The 24,162-nt window shown below is 43.2% G+C and overlaps 1 protein-coding gene and 1 long non-coding RNA gene across 2 annotated transcripts in view; one reads left to right on the top strand and one right to left on the bottom strand.

The window, feature by feature from the left end:
• Window positions 1-210: 210 nt before the first annotated feature.
• The window catches only part of LOC117506886 (von Willebrand factor A domain-containing protein 1-like), a 100,255-nt gene continuing 76,303 nt past the window's right edge, over window positions 211-24,162 (bottom strand). The window contains exons 4-8 of the mRNA XM_034166552.1: window positions 19,921-20,460; window positions 18,993-19,274; window positions 7,105-7,380; window positions 970-1,251; window positions 211-851 (exon numbers count right to left, since the gene is read on the bottom strand). Of these exons, the coding sequence (XP_034022443.1) occupies window positions 826-851; window positions 970-1,251; window positions 7,105-7,380; window positions 18,993-19,274; window positions 19,921-20,460 (1,406 nt within the window). The 3' untranslated portion in view covers window positions 211-825. The remainder of the gene's footprint in view (window positions 852-969; window positions 1,252-7,104; window positions 7,381-18,992; window positions 19,275-19,920; window positions 20,461-24,162) is intronic.
• LOC117506887 lies at window positions 12,016-23,034 on the top strand. Its single transcript, XR_004559567.1, has 3 exons — window positions 12,016-12,025; window positions 19,541-19,545; window positions 22,943-23,034. It is a non-coding gene; the product is annotated as an uncharacterized LOC117506887 (long non-coding RNA).

The following is a 24,162-nucleotide window of genomic DNA, read 5'->3' on the forward strand; positions in this document are numbered from 1 at the left end:
AAAACAAAACTGCACCTTTCAGAGTGGCCTTTTATTGTGGACAGTCTAAGGCACACCTGTGCACTAATCATGGTGTCTAATCAGCATCTTGATATGGCACACCTGTGAGGTGGGATGGATTATCTCAGCAAAGAAGTGCTCACTATCACAGATTTAGACTGGTTTGTGAACAGTATTTGAGGGAAATGGTGATATTGTGTATGTGGAAAAAGTTTTAGATCTTTGAGTTCATCTCATACAAAATGGGAGCAAAACCAAAAGTGTTGCGTTTATATTTTTGTTGAGTATAAATACTAAGACAACTGTGTGTGTGTGTGTCCCTCTCCTGTCAAAATGGCACCGTAGAATTGAGCCAAACATGGCACGTACTTTGGCATCTGGGGAGTGACATAAGCTAATGTAGCACTTTAGTAGTAGTAGTTAAGGGGAAAGACACTTTTGTGCTGCATCATCATCATTGGCAAGTGTGCTTAAAGGGTATCATAGTTTTCTATTCTTTTTTTTCCTTAGAACTTTTTACCTCTTCATTTTTGCAAGTAAGCATAAGCACTAAGCAGTAGCACAGTCGTAGCAATAGTAATGGTAATAGCAGCTGTCTCTTCTTGAGACAGCTTTAGTCACACCATAAAAGTTCTCTGGAATCCAGGATAGGTGGGAGGTGATAGCTTTGTTGGTGAAGATGAAGTTTTCATTTCAGCCTCTGAATCAAACCCACCCTGGTGCGGGTAATGGACTAATAAAATAAAATTCTGTCCTACTAAAAGGATCAAGTAGATGTAGAATTTGAAGGATAGTCTTCCAGGTTTTTCAGACTACTGCAGAGTCTCAGGAATAAACCCAATGATGGGAATCTCTCAGAAAAAGAAAGGTGGTGTCAATTATTCTCCAGCAGTGCATTTTCTCTAATGTATGAATTTAATTACTTAAAAACACTTTTAATAACTAATCTTAATACTCAGCCCAGTTAACCTGCATTGGTTTTTGCATTGCAGCATATCCCGTCTCCTCGGCCTGAGCTGTAGACTGGGGCCACACAGACCCGGCTCCCAGGGGAAAGGTGAGCAAGTTGTGTTGTAACAGTTGTGGGTGGCAAGTACACAGAGGAGATGGATGGCTTTGAAACGCTGCTGGGGGTTTCCCTCTCCCAGCTGAGCCAATAGCCTCTTAGATTCTGCTGATGGCCCTGCCATGCGACCTGCACACCCTGTTCCTCCACTGGGCGCAGCCGAAGGTCAATCAGAGCTGGCAGCACTGCAGCAGATTATTTTGGAGAAACATGGAAGTGTAGAAATTACCATCTGATCAAAAACAGCTCAAGAGTGTAGCTGTAAAAATTGGTAACAAACCCAGTCCATAAATATTTGGACAGCATTACTGAAATGTTATGACATCATATAGGAGTTGGAAAGAAAGTTCATGTACGAGGGCTGTCAATAAAGTATAGGTCCTTTTTATTTTTTTCAAAAACTATATGGATTTCATTCATATGTTTTTACGTCAGACATGCTTGAACCCTCGTGCGCATGCGTGAGTTTTTCCACGCCTGTCGGTGACGTCATTCGCCTGTGAGCACTCCTTGTGGGAGGAGTCGTCCAGCCCCTCGTCGGAATTCCTTTGTCTGAAAAGTTGCTGAGAGACTGGCGCTTTGTTTGATCAAAATTTTTTCTAAACCTGTGAGACACATCGAAGTGGACATGGTTCGAAAAATTAAGCTGGTTTTCAGTGAAAATTTTAACGGCTGATGAGAGATTTTGAGGTGATACTGTCGCTTTAAGGACTTCCCACGGTGCGAGACGTTGCGCAGCGCTCTCAGGCACCGTCGTCAGCCTGTTTCAAGCTGAAAACCTCCACATTTCAGGCTCTATTGATCCAGGACGTCGCGAGAGAACAGAAGTTTCAGAAGTCGGTTTCAGCATTTTATCCGGATATTCCACTGTTAAAGGAGATTTTTTTTAATGAAAGACGTGCGGACCATATAGTTTTTGAAAAAAATAAAAAGGACCTATACTTTATTGACAGACCTCGTAGATGTTCAGTTTTAATTTTAAACTATTTATAGGATGGTCAACATAAGAAACAATGCTGCTACACATGCTCCCCCCAACACCCTTTGAAAGGACCAAAGGTAACTAAACAAACTTCATAAATTTGGCTGTAAATGCCTTGCAGCGAACAGCACAAATTCTGGAACTCAGACATGCCAAGTGAGGAGACACTGAGTTTATAATCCTCTTTCCAAATCATTCATTTATATGTGCAGCCTGTTAAGCATCTATGGGAATCTAGCCTGTTTTTGAGTTGTACTTCTTCAGGCTGAACCCTTTGTACCTTTTTCATGAGCTGCTGAACTGGCTTGCACTTGCATGTGTTTACACTAATGGCATTTTTGCTTTGCTCTGTTGCATCACTGCTACAGGCAGCTCCATCTTTCCATTACATGCATTTGTCTTTCCAGTGCATCCGGAAAGTATTCACAGCACTTCACTTTTTCCACGTTTTATGTTATAGCTTTATTCCAAAATGGATGAAATTAATTTTCCCCTCAAAATTCAACATACAAGTCCCCACAAGGACAATGTAAAAAAAAAGCTTTTTTGGATTTAATTTTATTTTTTTAGATTTTTGCAAATTTCTGAAAAAAAAGAGAAAAGAAATCACATGTACATAAGTCAGTGTTGGGCACAGATAACCAAAAAATTAACTTCGATAACAGATAATCAGATAACTGAAAAGTTATCTTTGATAAAAATAAAATGATAAACCACCCAAAAATGTATCAGAAGTTACAGATAACCGATAAATTCCAGTATTGTCTCATACATTTGCAACTACTAATAAACTGAATTTGAGTTTTAACACCACGATTGCTTCTGGTAGCATCAAAAGTGACAACAAACCCAAACAATGAGCCCACACTTCTGTCTTTGAACATCTTGCCCCCTGCAGGTTTTGTAAGGTTTTGACAGCTCGCAAAGGATTCTGGGTAAAATGTGCCTCTGCTAAACACTGACTGGTTCAGTCATTCATTATGTAAAGCAACACGTTAATGTGACGTGTTTGTGTTTACAGATAAATGTGCTTTTGTAAAATATTCCTTTTTTCATTATGTAAAGCAACATGTTAATGTGAGGTGTGTCGTGTGTTGGTGTTTACAGATAAATGTGCTTTTGTAAAATATTCATTTTTTATTTGTAAAAACAGGCATTTTTACAGAGCCCTGGAAGTGTCATCGCAAAATGTTTTGCATGTGGAGAGAATGCGCACACGTTTTATTATATTGTAAAACATGCACTCAGTATTGTCTTGACACATAAATGTTGGCTATTCGCGCTATTGACGTTTCAAATCCCACAAAACCTTGGATAGGTCGCCGCACTGCGAGATCTCAGTAACATTGAAAACTGTATTGAGACGCTCTGATCTCGGTGTACTTTAACCGTCCCCCCTTAACATCTTGATTATTGTTCTTTACAACACTATTTGTCCTCTTTATTCCAGACTAATATATATGTCTGAAATTCTGTTTGCCTTTATTAAATTCCACGTAGATTAAACGTAACAGACACGGATTATTTGTTAGAATTGTTTTAGCAAGTTTTCAGGGTATCATGCATGCAGTCTCTTACTAACATGACGAAATGCATAAAAAAACACATTTTTGTAGTATAATATTAATTTACAACTGTCATCGTGTTGATTCTCTATGTTGACTGCAGTGACTCTCTGGCACGCAAGGGATTATGGGATATGTCAATAGGGTGAATGAACACTACTGGCCAGTAGATGGCAGAGACCTTGAAAACTTGCCAAAACAAAATTCCAGATAATCCGTGTCTGCTACTTTTAAGATGCGTGGAATTTAAGTGCAGACACAATAACAATGTCTATAAACCCAGAGAATATATTCATGAGAGTTTTAGGCACTAGAGTTTAATGCTGTTGTCCGTACAGCCTAATAAGAGTGTTTCAAATGCATTTCTCATGTCGTGAACCCTATCCTACCCATAATGCACTGCTGGGCACAGCATATATCCACACTAAAACCTTAAAAATTAGTGCATTACTTTAAAACTAAAACATATATCTGATATTTTCACTTTATAAAACTTCAGACATGACATTAATTTAAATAACTTGTCCAACATTAGTTTGGTTAAAAGTTGAACCATAAGTTAAAAATGTATGCCTCTGGATGATTTGGATGATATTGCCCGTATATCAGCATGGGGTTAAGAAAAATGAGTTTTGATTTCTTTTTTTGGGACCAGTTCTCCTTTGTCTGCAGAGGATGGAGCGGCTTCTTAAAGCAGCTCTTCTGTTTTGCAGAGGGTAGAACTACACATCAGCTATGAAACATTTAACAGGTAGGTGCTCAACTGATTTTAAGTTTGATAAATGTTTGTAACTGTTCAGCTTTATTTACCACGTTATCGGTCTAAATTTATCGCAAGATAATTGATCCAATAATGGCTTTTAAAGTTATCTAAAAAGATAATCCAATAATGAAAACATTATCTTTGATAATTATCGGTTATCGGAACTGTGCCCACCACAGACGTAAGTATTCACAGCCTTTGCCATGATGCTCAAAATTGAGCCCAGGTGCATCCTGTTTCTACTGATCTGAGCATCCACTGAAAAAGTGAAGTGCTGTGAATACGTTCTAGATACACTGTGTGTGTACACACACACAACCCCTGGCAATAATTATGGAATTACCGGCCTCGGAGCATGTTCATTAAGTTGTTTAATTTTGTAGAAAAAAAGCAGATCACAGACATGACACAAAACTAAAGTCATTTCAAATGGCAACTTTCTGGCTTTAAGAAACACTATAAGAAATCAGGAAAAATAATTGTGGCAGTCAGTAATGGTTACTTTTTTAGACCAAGCAGAGGGAAAAAAATATGGACTCACTAAATTCTGAGGAATAAATTATGGAATCAACCTGTAAATTGTCATCCCCAAAACTAACACCTGCATCAAATCAGATCTGCTCGTTAGTCTGCATCTAAAAAGGAGTGATCACACCTTGGAGAGCTGTTGCACCAAGTGGACTGACATGAATCATGGCTCCAACACGAGAGATGTCAATTGAAACAAAGGAGAGGATTATCAAACTCTTAAAAGAGGGTAAATCATCACGCAATGTTGCAAAAGATGTTGGTTGTTCAGTCAGCTGTGTCTAAACTCTGGACCAAATACAAACAGCATGGGAAGGTTGTTAAAGGCAAACATACTGGTAGACCAAGGAAGACATCAAAGCGTCAAGACAGAAAACTTAAAGCAATATGTCTCAAAAATCGAAAATGCACAACAAAACAAATGAGGAACGAATGGGAGGAAACTGGAGTCAACGTCTGTGACCGAACTGTAAGAAACCGCCTAAAGGAAATGGGATTTACATACAGAAACGCTAATAGTCCGCAAATAGTCCGAATCTTAATCCAATTGAAAATCTTTAGTGGAAGTTGAAGAAAATGGTCCATGACAAGGCTCCAGCCTGCAAAGCTGATGTGGCAACAGCAATCAGAGAAAGCTGGAGCCAGATTGATGAAGAGTACTGTTTCACTCATTAAGTCCATGCCTCAGAGACTACAAGCTGTTATAAAAGCCAGAGGTGGTGCAACAAAATACTAGTGATGTGGTGGAGTGTTCTTTTGTTTTTCATGATTCCATAATTTTTTTTTCCTCAGAATTGAGTGATTCCATATTTTTTCCCTCTGCTTGGTCAAAAAAAGTAACCGTTACTGACTGCCACAATTTTTTTTTCCTGATTTCTTATAGTGTTAAAGACAGAAAGTTGCCATTTGAAATAACTTTAGTTTTGTGTCATGTCTGTGATCTGCTTTTTTTTCTACAAAATTAAACAACTGAATGAACATCCTCTGAGGCCGGTAGATTTTCCTTTGAATAATATCTTTAAAATCAGGATCCTGGGGGTCATACAACTTTGTGTGAGTTTGCTGAGGAGCATTTGTTAAAGTGAAAACCAGGACATTGACACGTTGTGTCCAGATAGCAGTTCTGTCACTTTTCCATTTGCTGAAATCATTTTTAAAAATTTGATTTATAATTTACATGGCTGTGACTGCTTCCTCAGACATAGGAACTCCAGTGTAAGGTTTAACATTGCCATTATCTCATGTTGTTCTGTTTTTATTTTTTTCGTGGGGGAGGTTTATGTCCGCATTCGACCTGCACTCTGGGTAGTCAACCTGGATTCAGGAGCTGCTGCACTCCAAATTCTGCAAATCATTTGCGCCGGCTTTGTACCACATTCTGGGTATTCATATGGAATTCATACACGGCTGTACGAATGTCTGTCCCGTACGAATGCAGCTTGAATTCTGATTTTTCCAGTTCGTGTGATTCGTACGGCATTCGCGTTCTAGTGTGACAGGGCCCTTAGGTTTGGTCCCTTTTAAAAAGGATGACACAAAAAATGTGCTGTAATTCTGTTTAGCTGATTTAAATGTAAATAGCCTCAGACTGGAGTGAGAAGTCTGCACTGTGTACACAATTACTATTTGCTTTTAAATATTTATGAACACAGACTTAAGGTGCCCTGACACGAGCATGTTTTTGATTCACGCAACAGCACGATATGTGTCATGTTGGAGAGTAAACTCGTCTTTAACTGGTGCAGACAGGACACCAGAGGGGCGCCGGTGCATGCTATTGTGCACAGAGAATTTTGAAATGTTCAAAAAATCTTAAAAAACACACAACTGTTTTATCAAGCCATGACAATGTAAAAAAGCCAAATAATTACCTTTTGAGACGGCTCAAACTGCTTTCTGCAGCTTGTTAGGTGCACGCGCGCGAACATCTCCGGCTGCAGCCTCCTCTGTGATTCAGGAAGTCATTAGAGCAGCTTTTAATGGCCAATTTGCAGAAAAAAGATTACTCCACCACGAAATAATTATTTTATATACGTAGCATCCAGCACATGGCAGCCAGCAGAACAAAGAACGGCATCCAGCTGTGAACATAGTGGGTGGGATCATCACGACACAGGTCGTGCTGTTGCGTGAATCAAAAACATGCTCATGTCAGGGGGTCTCTACATACAAACAAACAAAAAACCAAATGGAAAGGTACCTTCCTGCGTGCACGCTCTCACAGACATGGCCTTTTCTTTTCCGGTGATGTACAGTGCGCTGACTGTGATCAGGTACTGAGAACTTGGCTCCAGGCCTGTCAGTAAGGTAGAGGTCTGATGGTTCTGTAGTGTCACAGAGTGAAGTGGCCCACTTGGAATCGTGCTGTACTCCACCGTGTATCTCTGGACCTGAGCCAGCTGCAGAGGAGCCCAGTTCACACGGACCTGATGCGGGCCAGAGTCTGACACTGAGACTACTGCTGGGCTTAGAATATCTAAGGAAAGAGTTGACAGAGCAAGGACAAGAGACAAAGGTGACACGATAACAGTCATGGGTCAGTGAATAGAAATGACTAATTCACACATTTCTCCTGAACACATTAAACACAGTGCATCAAGTCAAATGTAATATAAATCATAAATGTGCAGTTTATCCATTCATAAATATCAGTTTTTAAGACCCAGGAGGCAGCAATAAAGTTAATAATTGAATCCAATGTGGTAATGAACAGAGTATGTTAGAACAGTCTTTGGAGAGTGAAAAATAAATTTTTGATAGGCCACTGTGCAGTTTCTTTTAGTTGCGCAACTAGTATCCATGGCCACCTGAACAGTGATTAGTGTGCTGGTCCACGAGGGTACAGGTCACCTGTAGAGCCCTTTGCAAGCCAGGCCACTGGCTGGGGATGAGCAGACTGAAGGAAAGGGAGAGACAGATGTTTCTGGGTGACCAGCATACAGGGCCACCTGTACAGGTTCTCTCAAGTGAGGTCACTGGCTTATTGTGAAACAAAAGGAGCTGAAGTGTTGGAGTCAGGCCGTGGGCAGCTAGATCGTGATTCATGTATTAGCCAGGTTATCATGTAACATGTTCCCTACAGCTAGACCATACCAAGCTCCTGCTGGCTCTTGCCGAATGGATAGAGGTGATGGTGTAAAGCACATTTTAGCGAGGAATCCAGGAGATGAGTGGTGACAACAGCAGAGAGTCAAGAATTGTGATGTGAGCGACAGCAGGTGGATTGTCAACTCGGTGGACCAGCAGATTCAACACAACACAGCTGTGTTGTGTATTCATCATGGGCCACCCCGATAAGGGCAGTAGAAGGAAGATGGGAGGTGTCACGTTGAGGATTTCAGAAAAATTACAAGCTGGTTGAACTGAAAATTGTGAGTGACTTGCTTCAAATACTGTGAGCAGCGGTTAGGTGAGTTTTTAGAACTGGCATTTTTAAATGCTTGTGCACATTTCCTATTGGTCATAATTTGATTACTAAATGGGTGTTGGGTATGTGTGTGCTCTCTGTTCACATCTGTGTCATGTCCTCTGCCTGTCTTTATAGTTTGTCCATTGTCTTCTGTCACACACACCATCTGTGTGTGTGTGTCCCCTTGTGGTTCATCCTGGGCAGGCTTGGGGAGTAACGGAATACATGTAACGGCGTTACGTAATTAGGATACAAAAAAGATAACTGTATTCCGCTACAGTTACAGAAAAAAAGACGTATTCAGATTACAGGTATATTTAGTAAAAATGGGGATTACTTCGCAGGATTACAATTTTAATGCATTTTATATTATCCAGGGTTCTAGCTAGCGCAAACTTGCGTTACGGCCCGTTACACTATAATTTTGGACCGTTACGCTTATTTTCAATACAGCGTCTGTAATCAACCGTTTCTGCAGCGCGACTCCAGTTTGAAGCAATGCTTCGATTCAATGGCTCGTGGCTCTTTGATTCGCTGCTCTTCTGAAGCGGTAAGTCCGCTTTTTAACCCCTCTGAAAGCCATTAAAATATCACGAGTCAATTTGTGTGGATTAAAGTCACTAACTGGGACTCTGGTCTTGTTGCAGTCGAGAATCGTCCTCCGTTTTGTCACAGCTTCAAACGCTGCGCGGCTCTCTGAATTAATAACGCTCCGAATTAATAACTTCGAAACGAATCGCCGCTTTAAATAAAATGACACCTCATACAAACACTGCAATACAGACAATAAACTACAATCGACTAAAACGTTTTTTCCCCCAAAAATGAGATGTCCTGCATTCTTTATAAACCTGACCTGCAGCACATCTGCAAGAACTCAGCTCATAGATATGGAAATACATTCATGTCAATAATGTCTGAAAGGAAATGCTTTTGACAAAAACTAACAGATTTTATTTCCGTTTATGTCCAGAGATCAAGGATCCACCATGTAGAGTTTATTACGTCCAGAGTTTAAGGATCCAGTAACCAATTTCATATTTTTTACTTTAAGACTCAATAAAATGTTGTTCAATTTCAATTTAATCAGCTTATAAAGTGCCAAATTACAACAAAAGCTGTCTCAAGGTGCCTCACACAGAACAGTCAACATAAATTTAAATAAATAATAATAAATTCAAATACCTAATTAAAAACAGAAGTAAAAGAATAAAACATAACAAAATAAAAACTACTCATAAGAGAGAATAAAAATAGGTTTTAAGGCTTGACTTAAAAATGTCCACGGACTCCGACTGCCTCACTGAGGTCCATGTACTGGCTAACCCAGAATGAGATTGCCCACTCAACAAACTTCCCCAGCCTTATGGACATGATGAAGGGACTTGGGCTGTCGTACCTGGCTTTTCCCCTTTGGGTACCCCTAGAATGGCCAATTTTTACCTTGAATTTTCAAAAGATTTCCCCCCTTCCTCACCATCCCCCCCGTCGCTTCGCTCCCTCGACATTACCACTACGCTAAAATTTTATCCTAGCTAGAACCCTGATATCTGTATATAATATTTTTTTTTCTTTGAAACGAAAATGTGGACAGCATGACGTCTCCTAACCGGGCAAAATATTGAAGTTCCTGGATGTTAATGCATTTTCAATGGAGATTCGTGACTGAACACACTCAGAAAAATGCTCGCCAAATATGTGTAAAAAATGCCATTTTGACCTGGATATCGAGCCAGTAAAATTAAATTACATTAAATTATGTCAGGAAAGTATTAAACTTACTCGGACACACACATTCCCAAATATTAGTGTTGAAAGTTACACGGATCTGCGCTGTTCAAGCTGCTGAACTGAGGCGTCCTGCTGCAGTAGCTGCTGTTCAACGCAGCTCCTAAAACCATTACAATACATTTATATATATATTATATTTTTACACTTGTGTTTAGTTGTCACGTGTCTGTTATTCTGGCTCCCTTACTTTCACACACCTGTTGTTTAGTATTTAACCCCTTAACGCCTGAATTTATATAGCTGTATATAAAAAAATGTTTTGTGTGTTTTTGCCTTTAAGTAGATGGTAAATAATGTTGAGATTATTAATTTCACTTTTGCACAAAAACTAGATAATAATATTGGGTATTCTGGTAATGACTTTGTTATAATAATAATGATGGTATGTCGCAAATTTGCGACAACAGGCATACAGGTCAATTTGGTAAGTTGCATATTTGAGTCAGAGATTGTAGCATATATGCGACGATGGGCGTTAAGGGGTTAAGCACTTCCCTGCTCTCTGTCAGTTGTAGCCAGTCTGCTCTGTGTCAGCCTGATCCTGTCAGATCTCAGAAGCTGAGCAGGATCTGGTTAGTACTTGGATGGGAGATCTCTTTGGAACACCAGCGCCTGTGTGTGTTTCTTCAGGTAAAACTGGAGTTGCGTCAGGAAGGGCATCCGGCGTAAAACTTGTGCCATTTCCCAATGCGGATCGGGCTATATCCGCTGTGGCGACCCCGAAAAAAACAAAAAAAAGCTGAGAGCAGCCGAATGAACAACAACAACCACCTGATCTGTCAGTTGATGGTTGATTCTGTCTTCTCCACACATTTCTGAGAGTATATTGTCGGTGAGCCCTTTTATCTTGTGCTAGTTTTTCCAGCATTTTCTCTCTTTTTTGCCACCTCATTTTGGAACCACTTTTTGTGCACGAATTGTATGGATATTTTTTTGCACTTGCCTTGTACAATAAATCACCTGGGTTTAGATACAACTCACATCTGATTGTTGTCTGCAATTTTGGGCTCAGTACTTCACTAATTCGTAACAATGAGTAACAAGCTGCTTATGGTCAATGCTGTTTTTGAGACTAGGTAACACCTCTGAAGTGACATCTTAGGGATGTTATTGTGCACACCCCATGTATGTGTATCACATGAGGCCAAAGGTAGCTTCCTGTAATTTCAAAACTTCACACGTGCGCACACGCTCTTCCCCCGAAGACACCATAAGAAAGAAAAGGTTTCTGTGTCTCCATGTGTGGCCCTAGAATATGGAATAACCTGATGGAGGAACTCAAATGATGTCCAAATTTCAATCAGTTTAAAAAGCAATATAAAGACATGTTTTCAAGATATGTATCTGTGTTGTGAAAGTGTAGTGACACGGACCCACAACAGGGGGCGCAAATGAACGGACAATAGAAGGAGTCAACTTTGAACACTTTAGTGTTGTGAATGCCACAACCATACACAGCAGATTATAGAATGATACAAAGTCAATGGATAAAGGTGTCGTGTGGGCAGGCTCGACGATAGGAGACGTCCGTCTAAAGAAGAACCGGAACCACACGATTTCCTCCGCCACCGAAACCGAAGGATACTGGAGCCGCCAGGTCCCGAATCCCCCAGGTGGCCACCGTCTCCGCGTGTCGGATCTGGTACTGCTGGTGAAGAGCAAAGACAGTCAAGTGTGGGTGTGTGTACACCCAGTAACAACAACGGTGGGAATTCCACCTCAAATCACACACTTGTGCAGCTCCTGTTTCAGCACTTATCTGGAAAGAGTGAGAGGCGAAGACGTCGGCACTCTCACAAACCACCAATCAGCGGACAAGGCTCCACAGGAAAGCGGCTGCAAAAAGAGGTCAGACTAAGATACAGTTTAGTTTATGGCTGAGAATATTACCTCCTTAGAAGAACGATATCTCGGCGACGTGGTGGAGGTGTCATCCTGCTTTTATCTCGGGTGAAGTGCAGATGATCAGTGACAGCTGTCATAGTTGATAAGTGACAGCTGTCACCTTGGCTGTTCCTGTGATGCGGCAGCGCCCTCTCGTGCCTGAAGCCTGCACTTCAGGCAGGGCGCCCTCTGGTGGTGGGCCAGCAGTACCTCCTCTTCTGGCGGCCCACACAACATATCTGCTGAAGGAGGATAAGTTTTGTGTGTTGCCTATTGTAAATGTAAATTTGTTCGGTATAATTCAGATTGTTCTTTTAAGATGAAGCGTTTGAAGTGGTTGAAAATGGGAGTGGGAATACATGGGTTTTTTTACCCCCCCACTCATATTGGACCAGATAATTTTATTTTTGGTTAAGGGGGTAGGCGTTAATAAGCCTTGCTTCTGCCTATTGTTGGGGAAAGTGTAGTGACACGGACCCACAACAGGGGGCGCAAATGAACGGTCAATAGATAAGCCAAAAGGTAACAATTTAATGTTGCGAATGTGCACAACGATGATACAGACAATCACAGAATCTGACAGCAGTCAATACACCAAGGTGACGTGTGGGCAGGCTCGAGGATAGAAGACGTCTGTCCTGATAAGAGCCGGAACCACACGATTTCCACCGCCACAGAACCCGGAGAATACTGGAGCCGCCAAGTCCCGAATTCCCAGGTGATCACCGTCCCCGACTGTCGGATCTGGTACTGCTGGCGAGGAGCACAAACAGTGAGATGTGGGTGTGTGCACACACCCAGTAACAAAAACAGAAGGTGGAAAGTCACCTCCACCTCTAATCACACACACGTGCAGCTCCTGTCAACCACTTATCTGGTTGGGGGGTGAAGCAAAGCCGTCGCTGATCACACCAAACGCCAATCCCACAGATAAGGAAACACTTACAGGAAAACGTCTGCAAAGAAGTTCAGACTGTTAGTCAATGTTTTCAGTTTAGCAGAGAATTACCTTCACAGGTAGATGATATCTCGGCAGCGAGGTGGAGATGACATCCGGCTTTTATGGAGTGATGAAATGATGGGTGACAGCTGTCACTCCCGGTTGTGTCCGTGGCGGCAGCGCCCTCTCGTGCCTGAAGCCTGCACTTCAGGCAGGGCGCCCTCTGGTGGTGGGCCAGCAGTACCTCCTCTTCTGGCGGCCCACACAACACCTATACCCTTTCAGGCACACGGATGTACTGTTAAGCCATTTCCTTTCTTTGTTGTAAGTTTTTGTTGTTGTTTTGGACTGTGTGTGCTGAATAAATTCATTAATTTAAGAAAATAAAATATTTGGTATGGGCTGTGATTTTGCAATGAGTGTCAAAAATAAGCCAACTTTATAATGCGTGCATATCAGTAGAAAATTCATTTTGTCCATTTTGTAAAATTTGAAAGGCTGCCCAGTTTCGTAGACAGTTTTGTGAATGAATACATATGGGTGCACAATTAGGCACCCATATTAGGCAATTAGCTTTTTTGAAATGTGTTACAGGCATCCATTTCAAAATTAAATATTTGCACAAAAACAAAGTCTATCACTTTGAACATTAAATATCTTGTCTTTGTGGTGTATTCAATTGAATATTGTTGTGGCTGGCGTGCCTGGCTGGCTTTTGTGTGTCTTTTGTTTCTGTCTTTTGGTTTTCCTTCCAGGTGGTGCGCATTTGGGACTGAGTGGCTGTGTAGCTGAGTTTATCAGGACCTCACCCTGATCACCTGCGGCTCGTCAGGACTCACAGCTGTGGTGCATCTACATGGATTGGAACATGGTGGCATTTAAGACTGGAGTACACAGTGTGTATTTGCCAGAGACTCGACCTTGTGACCAGATGGGTGAGATCGTCGTCTCGAGAGCCATCTCATCATCAGTGGATGCAGAGAACGTCCAGGTTTGATGCATGGTCTGTGAAAGAGGAGGGGGTGAGGTCTCACGCTCGTCAGCACACTTCCTGAGGTACGTTAGATTTTGTGACTAATATTTATACAGTCAGTAAATGTGGTGTCCCTCACACCTTATTATATTGAGCTGTATGTAGTCGTTTAATCAGCTTCCACTGCAGTGGAGTTTTGTGAACAGGGTGTTCCATGCCTGCAGGGTGGGAAGCTGATTAGTAATTAAGCCAGGAAGTGTTTGCTGTTTGTACACCTTTGAGCGGTCTCTCTGTGTGTGGAGTGTGAACTCACATGATGATTTCTTCTTTCACAGACTCGGTTTGTCGCGGCCACCTGGGGGGTGTCGGCGGGGTCCTTGGGTCCGAACTGGTTCTGGCTCCGGACCGTTTTGTGCTGCTAGGAGCGCACCGCAAATCCGCCACGCCAGACCGCGCACTTATTTGTTTGTATTTTTTCACATCACTGTTATGTTTATTAAACTCAGTTATCCTTTGTACCGTGCTCTGCTTATTTTATACTGGGTCCTTCAAACGCTGGTCGGTTCTCCGGGCTGCGTCCGACACATAACAAATATAGGTTGAAAAGGATTTGCAAATTATTGTATTCTGTTTTTATTTACATTTCACACAACTTCCCAACTTCATTGGAATTGGGGTTGTATGAAGCCTCTGCTTGCTTTTCAAGCAGTGGAGTACGTTGTCGTAATGTTCCATGATGCACGTCCAAATGTCCTCAGACTGCTTAATATTACAAACTGGATTTGACCTGACTGCTTTACGTACAGTCATGATGCACATCCAAATGTCTTCATTTGCGTGCAGTCTAAGGGTGATTCTTAGACTACGGGCACTTATTATGTCCTTTGATCATATTGTATGAAAAACAGAAAAAAGGGGAAATTTCACACTTTTATAGTTATCTTTACAATGAAAGTGTTAAATTTGTTCTAGTAGTCTATGATGGCTTTTTCACCTTTTTTCAGCATCATTATATGCAAAATGATTAAAAATGAATGGTAAACATTTTTTCTAATGTTTTAAAATATCTCTGAATAAAATAGCAGTAAAATAATCAACACATAATTGGGGTATTGAATGTCATACAACTGTTGTGATTTTTTTTAAACAAAATGTAGTTGTCCCACACTATTGCCGTAATTTCCACCACAACACTGTAATGTCCCTTTAAACAGTTTGTATGAAAGATTGTTTGGGTAGTTTCTATGGGGATAAACAGTGACATCAGAGCACATGTATATAGCGCCAAATCACAACAAACAGTTGCCCCAAGGCGCTTTATATTATAAGGCAATGGTGTGGTGGAAATTACATTTACAAGGCCAATAGTGCCCGTAGTTAAAGAATCACCCATAAACTGATAAAACCCAAGTGCTTCATATCTGTCTGGGACAAACCATGGCACCTGATGGAGCATTCCGTTATTGCTCATCATGCGGACACAAAAATTCATCACAACGTTTTGATATGACACATGCTACTTGAACAAACGTGATCACGTCACCTGCTTACCACATCAAGACCTGCCCACCTGGGGGTGGGTCGATTGCAGAAATAAGAGCAGCTCATCCCTAATGTTGAGGCTTTCTGTTGCAGCAGTGCATGTGATGTTTTGCTTCTGGAAGACCACAGCACTGTAGTTGACTCTGTTCACAGTGTAGGCATCTTCTAATACAGGGGTAGGCAACCTGTTCCAGAAAGAGCCATGAGGGTGCAGGTTTTCTTTGCAGCCACTGACTCCACCAGGTGATTTCACTGATTAACTGATTCCATCTGCTCAAAGTGATATTAATCAGTAAAATCACCTGGTAGAGTCAGTGGCTGCAAAGAAAACCTGCACCCTCATGGCTCTTTCTGGAACAGGTTGCCTACCCCTGTTCTAATACATCTGTTTTTTGAAGTGTCTCCTGTCAGTTACAGAGGTCGTTCACCGCACAAAACTACCGGGTGAGGTTCAGGCAGATAGAAAAACTCCTACAACATCATTGCCTTGTTGAATGATGCAGACTTTTTTTCTGTACAAATAATTGAAGTTACATAGCAGCATGGTGGGTTAGTGGTTAGCACTGTTGCCTCACAGCAAGGAGGTCATGAGTTCAATTCCCACCTGTGGCCTTTCTGTGTGGAGTTTGCATGTTCTTCCCGTGTTTGTGTGGGTTTCCTTTGGGTGCTCCGGTTTCCTTCTACATTTAAAGACATGCAGGTTAGGTGGAATGGAAACTTTAGAATTGTCCAGGTCTCCTTTGCAAAAGAGGTCTCGATCTCAATGGGACTACCCTGGTTAAATGAATATTATATTCTCAAAACTGGCAGTTGGTTTTAAGAGTCGATTTAAGTCCATCGTCAACCTGGAAAGGTCCAAGTAGCTCATATTTAATAATAGTAGCCCATATCGGTTACCTCTCCTCCACCTTGCTGACGTCTGACTTGAAGTGGTGCTGTGTGTCCATTATTGATCCAGCCACAGGTCCATCAAGAGTGATTCTCATTGTAAGATAAGTTGTTTGACTTGAGAGCAGCAGACCTGCTATGGATCTACATGTTGATTTGGCACGTTTTTATTTTTTATTAACACTCTACATTACATGGAGAATGGACACAGACTGTCTTGAACTGGGAACCTTCTGCTCTAAAAATGTGTACTAACTGCTTGTCCACCATGCCACCTAAGAGGCACTAGCGGCCGGCGATCACCTTAGTATTTCTTCAGTTTTTCTTGTTGATTAATGCTGGCAAATTATACAGTATTTTTTGTCTTTCTAATGCCTGATTCTGTTTTTTCTCTGTTTAAGGTGCAGCTCCATCCAGAGATGGGAACTGTATTTATGTTGGCAACCCCCCTGTCCTGTGCACCAACAGCAATTCTTATATATTCGTCCATGAATTGTTTCTGTAATTTATGTTTGTAGCATGGCCCAAGCAGAGGCTCACCCCTTTGAGTCTGGTCAGCTTGAGGTTTCTTCCTCAGAGGGAGTTTTTCCTTACCACTGTTGCTCTGGGGGCTGGTAAGGTTAGACCTTACCTGTGTGAAGCGCCTTGAGGCAACTCTGTTGTGATTTGGCGCTATATAAAGGAAAATAAATTGAAAATTTAAATTCATTGTGTGTCCATAAAACCTCTGAAAATCTGCCTTCAGATATTTCTTGTCCCAATCTTGACATTTCAACTTGTGAGTCTTGTGTATCAGCCTTCATTAGGGCCCTTTCACACATAACATGAAAGACGCAGAAACCGGAAGAAAATCCATGAACCAAAATGGGGGACCACGAAACATTCCACCTGCTGTCGTGAGGGACGCAGGGTTGGACAGGCATGCATGATACCGCAGCAACAGTTTCGTACATGTCTGTATTTGCACGCACAAACACAGTGCGAGCACGTGCAAAGTCGCGCACACAGAAGTAGAGCAAAAAATTAAGAAAACACCACAATTTATAATACTGAATTCTTGTTTCTTGTTATAAAGAGCGGAGTTAGCCTCCCCCTAGACATACTGTTCTCCCAGTGATCCGCTGGTGACTGCTTTGCAAATGTGATATGTTTTAATTATTACAATGTGGGGAAATCCTGCAGTGACACGCACTTGCAGGTCGTAGGGGGACACACCCCCTTTGTCTGCAAACACCGCATATCAGGTGGACAATGCAAGTATGAACCTTCTCTTCCTCTGTAGATGACCCATGGTCACAGATACGAATGAAGCAGTGCGCGCTTGTCATGTCCATATCTGCTGGCCCCGAGTGTCCAGCCAGGCCTCCACATGTCCAGTGAGCGTGTGCATCTCCAGTGAGCAGCGAGCATGTCCTGCTCTCTATTTTTGTGCTGACTGTGCAAACTGCACCACATTTCCCAAGTGCAAGAGTGGTATTGGATGTTCGTGTGTGACACCTGGAATTTGGGCGACATCTGCTGAGAGAGAGATCAAATGAGCACTCACAGGGCACTCTGTCTTTTGGCTGCTGGTGCGCGTGAATGGTAATAGCAATAGGTGTACGAGGTGTTAGAGGCGGCTCCGATTCTTCTTGAATGGCATGCAATTCCTCCTTTGTGCACTAGTCGGCTTCAGTCGTGGTATGTGTCAAAGGGCCCTTACCTTGGCTCGGGCTCTTGGCACTGAACATCTTGTACTTCTGGGATATGGTGGCAGTTGAGGATAATGGGTTCTTGTCAGCCTCAAGTTTCAATCTTCTCTTTTGCAGTTATAGTAATTCATGTCATTTCTTAAGCCTATGTTTTTTGCAACCCTGTTTACTATTTGCAACAAAACTTTTGATTGTTCTATGATCAGGGCGACACAGTGGCATAGCAGTTAGTATTGTTGCCTCACAGCAAAAAGGTCAAGGGATCACTTCTTACCTGTGGTCTTTCTGTGTGGAGTTTGCATGCTCTTCCCGTGTTTGTGTGGGTTCCTTCTGGGTGCTCCATCCAAAGACATGCAGATTAGGTGAACTGGAAACTTTTTAGTTGTCCACAGGTGTCAATGTGTTTCCCTGTCTATATGTGGCCCTGCATTAGACTGGCATCCTGTCCAAGGTGTACCCTGACTCATGCTTTATGACTGCTGGGATAGGCTTCAACTCCACCCCCCTGCCCCATACCCTTTAATTGGAGTAAGCAGGTATAGAAAATGGATGTTCTGTGGTTACAGTGTAATAGCTTAGCCATTTCAAGAGAGTTTTATCCCGTTGAAAGACATTTTACAATTTTACATCTTTTTTGGGGCCCATTTTGCCTGAGGTATTGAAGCTGCCTCATAATTATGCACACCTTCATATACGGTATGACCTGAGAATGCTTATATTTAAATCCATTTTAGATCCGCGTGATTATCTATCAAGACACAAACCAACATCTTCTAAGTGGTGCCTAACCTGTTAAGTCTGGAGAATGATCACTTTTGGTTCAAATTCATCTCTTCCATAACATGGATGGACGCAAAACCTTCGCAATACCTGACAGCCATATTTGATGGTCTCGGATAAAAATCAAGAATTCAGCATGTGTTTCCTAAAATGTTGCTCATAATGCATACTTATAAGAAAATCTGCTCACCAGTAGGAATTGTGAAGGTAACAGAGAGGATGTTAAAGAGCTCCAGGTTGGACTGTGGGTGGAGGAAAGCTCTGTAGGTTGTATTAGGCTGTAGGTCGGTCACTTCTACCCATGTGGAGTCACCTGACAGAATGCTCTTGAGGTGTTGCCCATTGGTGGTTCCATCAGAAGTATACCACAGTTCATAGTAACCCTGGCCTGCAGTCAGTATGGGACGCCACTCCAGTACCACACTGTTAGAAGTCAGGTGCTTCACACGCAGCTGCTCTGCACAAGTAATCTCTACAAATAAGATGGAGACAGTGACAGCCAGGAAAGGAAGTCACATTATAAGCCTGTTCAGCCATTTTACAAAGACCTTAAAAACAAACAGTAAAGTTTGTAATCAGGAATATTTCATCGACAGTGAGGTGATGCATAAAAAGAATAAAAACTGAGGTCTCAAAAGAAACAACCTATTTCTCTTCGTGTGGATTTTAATAGAAATGAGGTAGTATTTACCACACCCACTTTCTATTCACACAGTACATGAGATGAGACCAGCTCAGTAGGAGTGATTCACAGTATAAGCAGTAGCCCATAAATGCACTCAAAAATCTGATTCATTGGACTAGATTTCCATGTAATAAACATATGTAGCCCCAACTCTGCATGATAATTCAATTTAATTTGAGTTGGGACTACATATATTTATTACATGGAAATCCTGCACATAATTGAATTGAGTTCATCAAATGAGTAATTTTTTTTGAGTGTGGATGTCTAAACCAAGCCATTTCACACTTAAATTTTCCTCATAGCAGGCGTCTCTACACACACAGACAGAATTCCAGCTCTTTGAGGGACATTAAACCACAGTCTTTAAAAAAGTACAGAATGGTTTTATGCACCATGACAACTTTAAAACAGAAGTCTCTGTGTCACACACCAATGATGGCGTTTGTCAGGTTTTCTTTGATGATGTTGATGTCATCTATGGCCACAAAGTAGAGGTGGGATGTGATGGGTGGTGTCACCACACGCTTTAGCAGCTGGTAGTTGGTGTGTCCCACATAAACTGCTAACACAGAAACCCCCAGCGCCTTTAGCTCAAACATCGGACCCTCCACATCCCCAGGCTGTACAGTGTCAGCCAACCATAGCAGTATCCTTGGCACACCAACATCCTCTTCTGTCAGCAGCTGTTGGGCCATGCTGAGTGCTGCCACAGTGTTGGTGTCTCCTTTGAGGTGCCTGGTGTTCCTCACAGCGTCCCGCAAATCTGCCCAATTGTTGTGGACATCCAGGCCAAACTCCAAGTGAGGACTGGTGCTCACCTGCAGGAGCGCGACTCGCAAGTAACCACGGCCCAAAGAGAAAGGGCGGAGCAGCTCGATGAGGAAACCCAGTAGTCGTACAAACTCGTAGTCTGCCACACTCCCTGAAGAGTCCAGCAGGATTAGAATGTCCCCTTCACAGCATTTCGACTCTGCATAAGAAGAGGCAAAATAAAGAAGTCATTTTAAAATGTGGATCTTGTGCCAATCTTGGACCGTTGACTCATAGTTGCTTCAAGGAGTTCTTAGTTGATAAAAATTTTGCAGTCCTAACTGGATTAAGGCACAGACTGTGAAGTTTTCTGTTTACAGTTTCATAAATTAAGACTTAAGTACAAACAATGTACACAACACCAGTACTTATAAACACGCTGGTGGTACACAGGTAGGTCAGGACAGATCTGGGAGCTTGCACTGATGTGCATGTTTGCAGCATCCCTCTCTCTATGGAACCACCTTGGGAACTGAATGTCAACCACCCAGACAGACAAATGGTCCATACCCCATTCTCAAAAGTAGGCACCTCAGACACAGCTGGGTGAAATACGAGAATTCTCTTGGACTTCTCCAGCCACTGCAGCCCTCAACATTGAAGCACCTACATGCTGGATCTTGTCCAGAGTCGCATGACCAAAATGTCTTAGCTGACATTCCCTCACAATGCGAGGGGTAGTCCTCATCTTAGTCTCTTAAAGGAACTGTTTATTTGACACAAAGCCATTCTAGTGGTAGCTGAGGATCCTCCGAAAAGGCCTAGTACCAAAGACATCCAGTTGTCACTTTTGGTCACTGAGTAGTGTCCAAGTCTCACAACCATACAATAAGACAAGGAACAACAGGACCCAACACACTTGGACATTAGTGCAAAGGTATTGGCATTGTGAATGTGCTCTGTCCAGTGCCTTCTCAACTCCATGAGCTCTTTCCAGTCATCTCAATCCCAAAGTCTGAGGACTCAGAGATATGAATGTCACTCCTGAGGGAAGTGAATCTCTCAGCAAGTTTGATGCTTTCGATACAAACAGATACACTTCTTATGGCTGAATGCAGGAAGTTAAGGTAGGTAAACCTTTCCTCACCAATATAGGCACCGGAGCTGCTAAACTCTGTAACCCAACCCAGTGAGTAGGTGCCTGAACACATCCATGTCGAATCAAGTAAATACCAATGACTGTCTACAAAGCTCTTAATGACTTGGTTCCTCTGCAGTCTACATTTGCTAGCTCAGTGGATAAGGAGGTGACCTGCCAAGATGTAACCTGGTTTTGAATCCTGGTCATGCTAGTATGTTGCGTTAATAGTGTCTGAATGAACCCATGAATACAGGCAGCAACCAAACGGGAGGTTAGGTGATTGCAAAGGTGATTTATTGTCCAAAACATGGTAGTTCAGTCCAACAAACACACTGAGTTCAAAGGGGCTCACAGGAGTCTTGTTGGGAAAGTGTAGTGACACGGACCCACAACAGGGGGCGTAAATGAACGGACAATGGAATGAGTCAAATTATAACACTTTACTGGTGTGAATGTCACAACCAAACACAGCAGAATCAGAATGTGCAACAGTCAATTAATAAAAGGTGTCGTGTGGGCAGGCTCGACGATAGGAGACGCCCGTCTGGAAACGAACCGGAACCACACGATTTCCACCGCCACCTGAACCCGAGGAATACTGGAGCCGCCAAGTCCCGGAGTCCCCAGGTGGCCACCTTCCCGGCGTGTCGGATCTGGTACTGCTGGCAGAAAGCAAAAGACAGTCAAAGGGTGGGTGTGTGAACACCCAGTAACACTGGTGGGAATGCCACCTCCACCTCTCACTCAGCGCGTTGCAGCAGTCTCAGCTGAAAAGGAGCGCCGTCTTGCACAGCCTCCTCAAAAATGACCGGTTCTCCTGCAAACACTCACAATAAACAGATTTACAAAGGCTGAGGATATTACCTCCAGATGAAGATGATATCTCGGCAGTTTGGTGGAGGTGTCTTCCTGCTTTTATACCAGATGTGTTGATTAGTGACAGCTGTCACCACGGCTTGTTCCTGAGGCGGCAGCGCCCTCTCGTGCCTGAAGCCCGCACTTCAGGCAGGGCGCCTTCTGGTGGTGGGCCAGCAGTACCTCCTCTTCTGGCAGCCCACACAACAGGACCCCCCCCTCAACGGGCGCCTCCTGGCGCCCGACCAGGCTTCTCCGGGTGGCGACGATAGAAATCGGCCAGGAGGGCCGGGTCCAGGATGAAGCTCCTCTTCACCCAGGAGCGTTCTTCGGGTCCATACCCCTCCCAGTCCACCAAATACTGGAAACCCCGGCCCATTCGACGGACATCCAAAAGCCGGCGAACTGTCCAAGCCGGCTCCCCGTCGATAATACGGGCAGGAGGCGGCGCCGGACCGGGTGCACAGAGGGGTGAGGTGTGACGCGGTTTTACCCTGGAGACATGAAAGACCGGATGGATCCGCAGTGACTTTCACGGTTTTCACTGACCACCGGAACCTGGAGTATATCAGGACCGCCAAGCGACTGAACCCCAGGCAAGCCCGCTGGTCACTGTTTTTCGGCCGTTTTGACTTCCGGATCACCTACCGCCCCGGGACCAAAAACCAAAGATCGGATGCCCTGTCCCGGGTGCATGAACAGGAAGGGGTCGCCGCGGTGCGCACGGAAGCCCTGGGCGCGGGCCCGGGTGGAGCCGCCGCGGGTGCAGATCTTGGTGGTAGTAGCAAATATTCAAACAAGAACTTTGAAGGCCAAGATATCCTGTTGGGAAAGTGTAGTGACACGGACCCACAACAGGGGGCGTAAATGAACGGACAATGGAAGGAGTCAAATTATAACACTTTACTGGTGTGAATGTCACAACCAAACACAGCAGAATCAGAATGTGCAACATTCAATTAATAAAAGGTGTCGTGTGGGCAGGCTCGACGATAGGAGATGCCCGTCTGGAAACGAACCGGAACCACACGATTTCCACCGCCACCTGAACCCGAGGAATACTGGAGCCGCCAAGTCCCGGAGTCCCCAGGTGGCCACCTTCCCGGCGTGTCGGATCTGGTACTGCTGGCAGAAAGCAAAAGACAGTCAAAGGGTGGGTGTGTGAACACCCAGTAACACTGGTGGGAATGCCACCTCCACCTCTCACTCAGCGCGTTGCAGCGGTCTCAGCTGAAAAGGAGCGCCGTCTTGCACAGCCTCCTCAAAAACGACCGGTTCTCCTGCAAACACTCACAATAAACAGATTTACAAAGGCTGAGGATATTACCTCCAGATGAAGATGATATCTCGGCAGTTTGGTGGAGGTGTCTTCCTGCTTTTATACCAGATGTGTTGATTAGTGACAGCTGTCACGGATGATGGGTGACAGCTGTCACCATGGCTTGTTCCTGAGGCGGCAGCGCCCTCTCATGCCTGAAGCCCACACTTCAGGCAGGGCGCCTTCTGGTGGTGGGCCAGCAGTACCTCCTCTTCTGGCAGCCCACACAACAAGTCTAACACAATACCAATACCAATACTCAGAACCACGGGAGGAGTCAAAGACGAATCTGGCAACTAAACAGGAAATAGTGCAGGTTTAAATACTGAAACATAAATGAACAAGTGAGTGACAGGTGTGGAGTGCACGGGAAATAGGAAAACAACACACGCACAGAAACTAACACACACAGCAGTGGCAGCTGGCCCATAGGGGCGCTGAGGCCCTGCCTTCCCAGATATGGAGGGAAAAAATGATAAAATATATATTTTTTAAAAAGTATTATCAATGTCAGTTTTACTTAATAGTATGTGCCTACATGTAATCTGAATTATTAAAACATTTCCACCAACTGACTCTCATTCAGCAGTGCATTTCCACAGACAGAA

This window comes from Thalassophryne amazonica, chromosome 3 (genome assembly GCF_902500255.1).
Source record: "Thalassophryne amazonica chromosome 3, fThaAma1.1, whole genome shotgun sequence".
NCBI lineage: Eukaryota > Metazoa > Chordata > Actinopteri > Batrachoidiformes > Batrachoididae > Thalassophryne > Thalassophryne amazonica.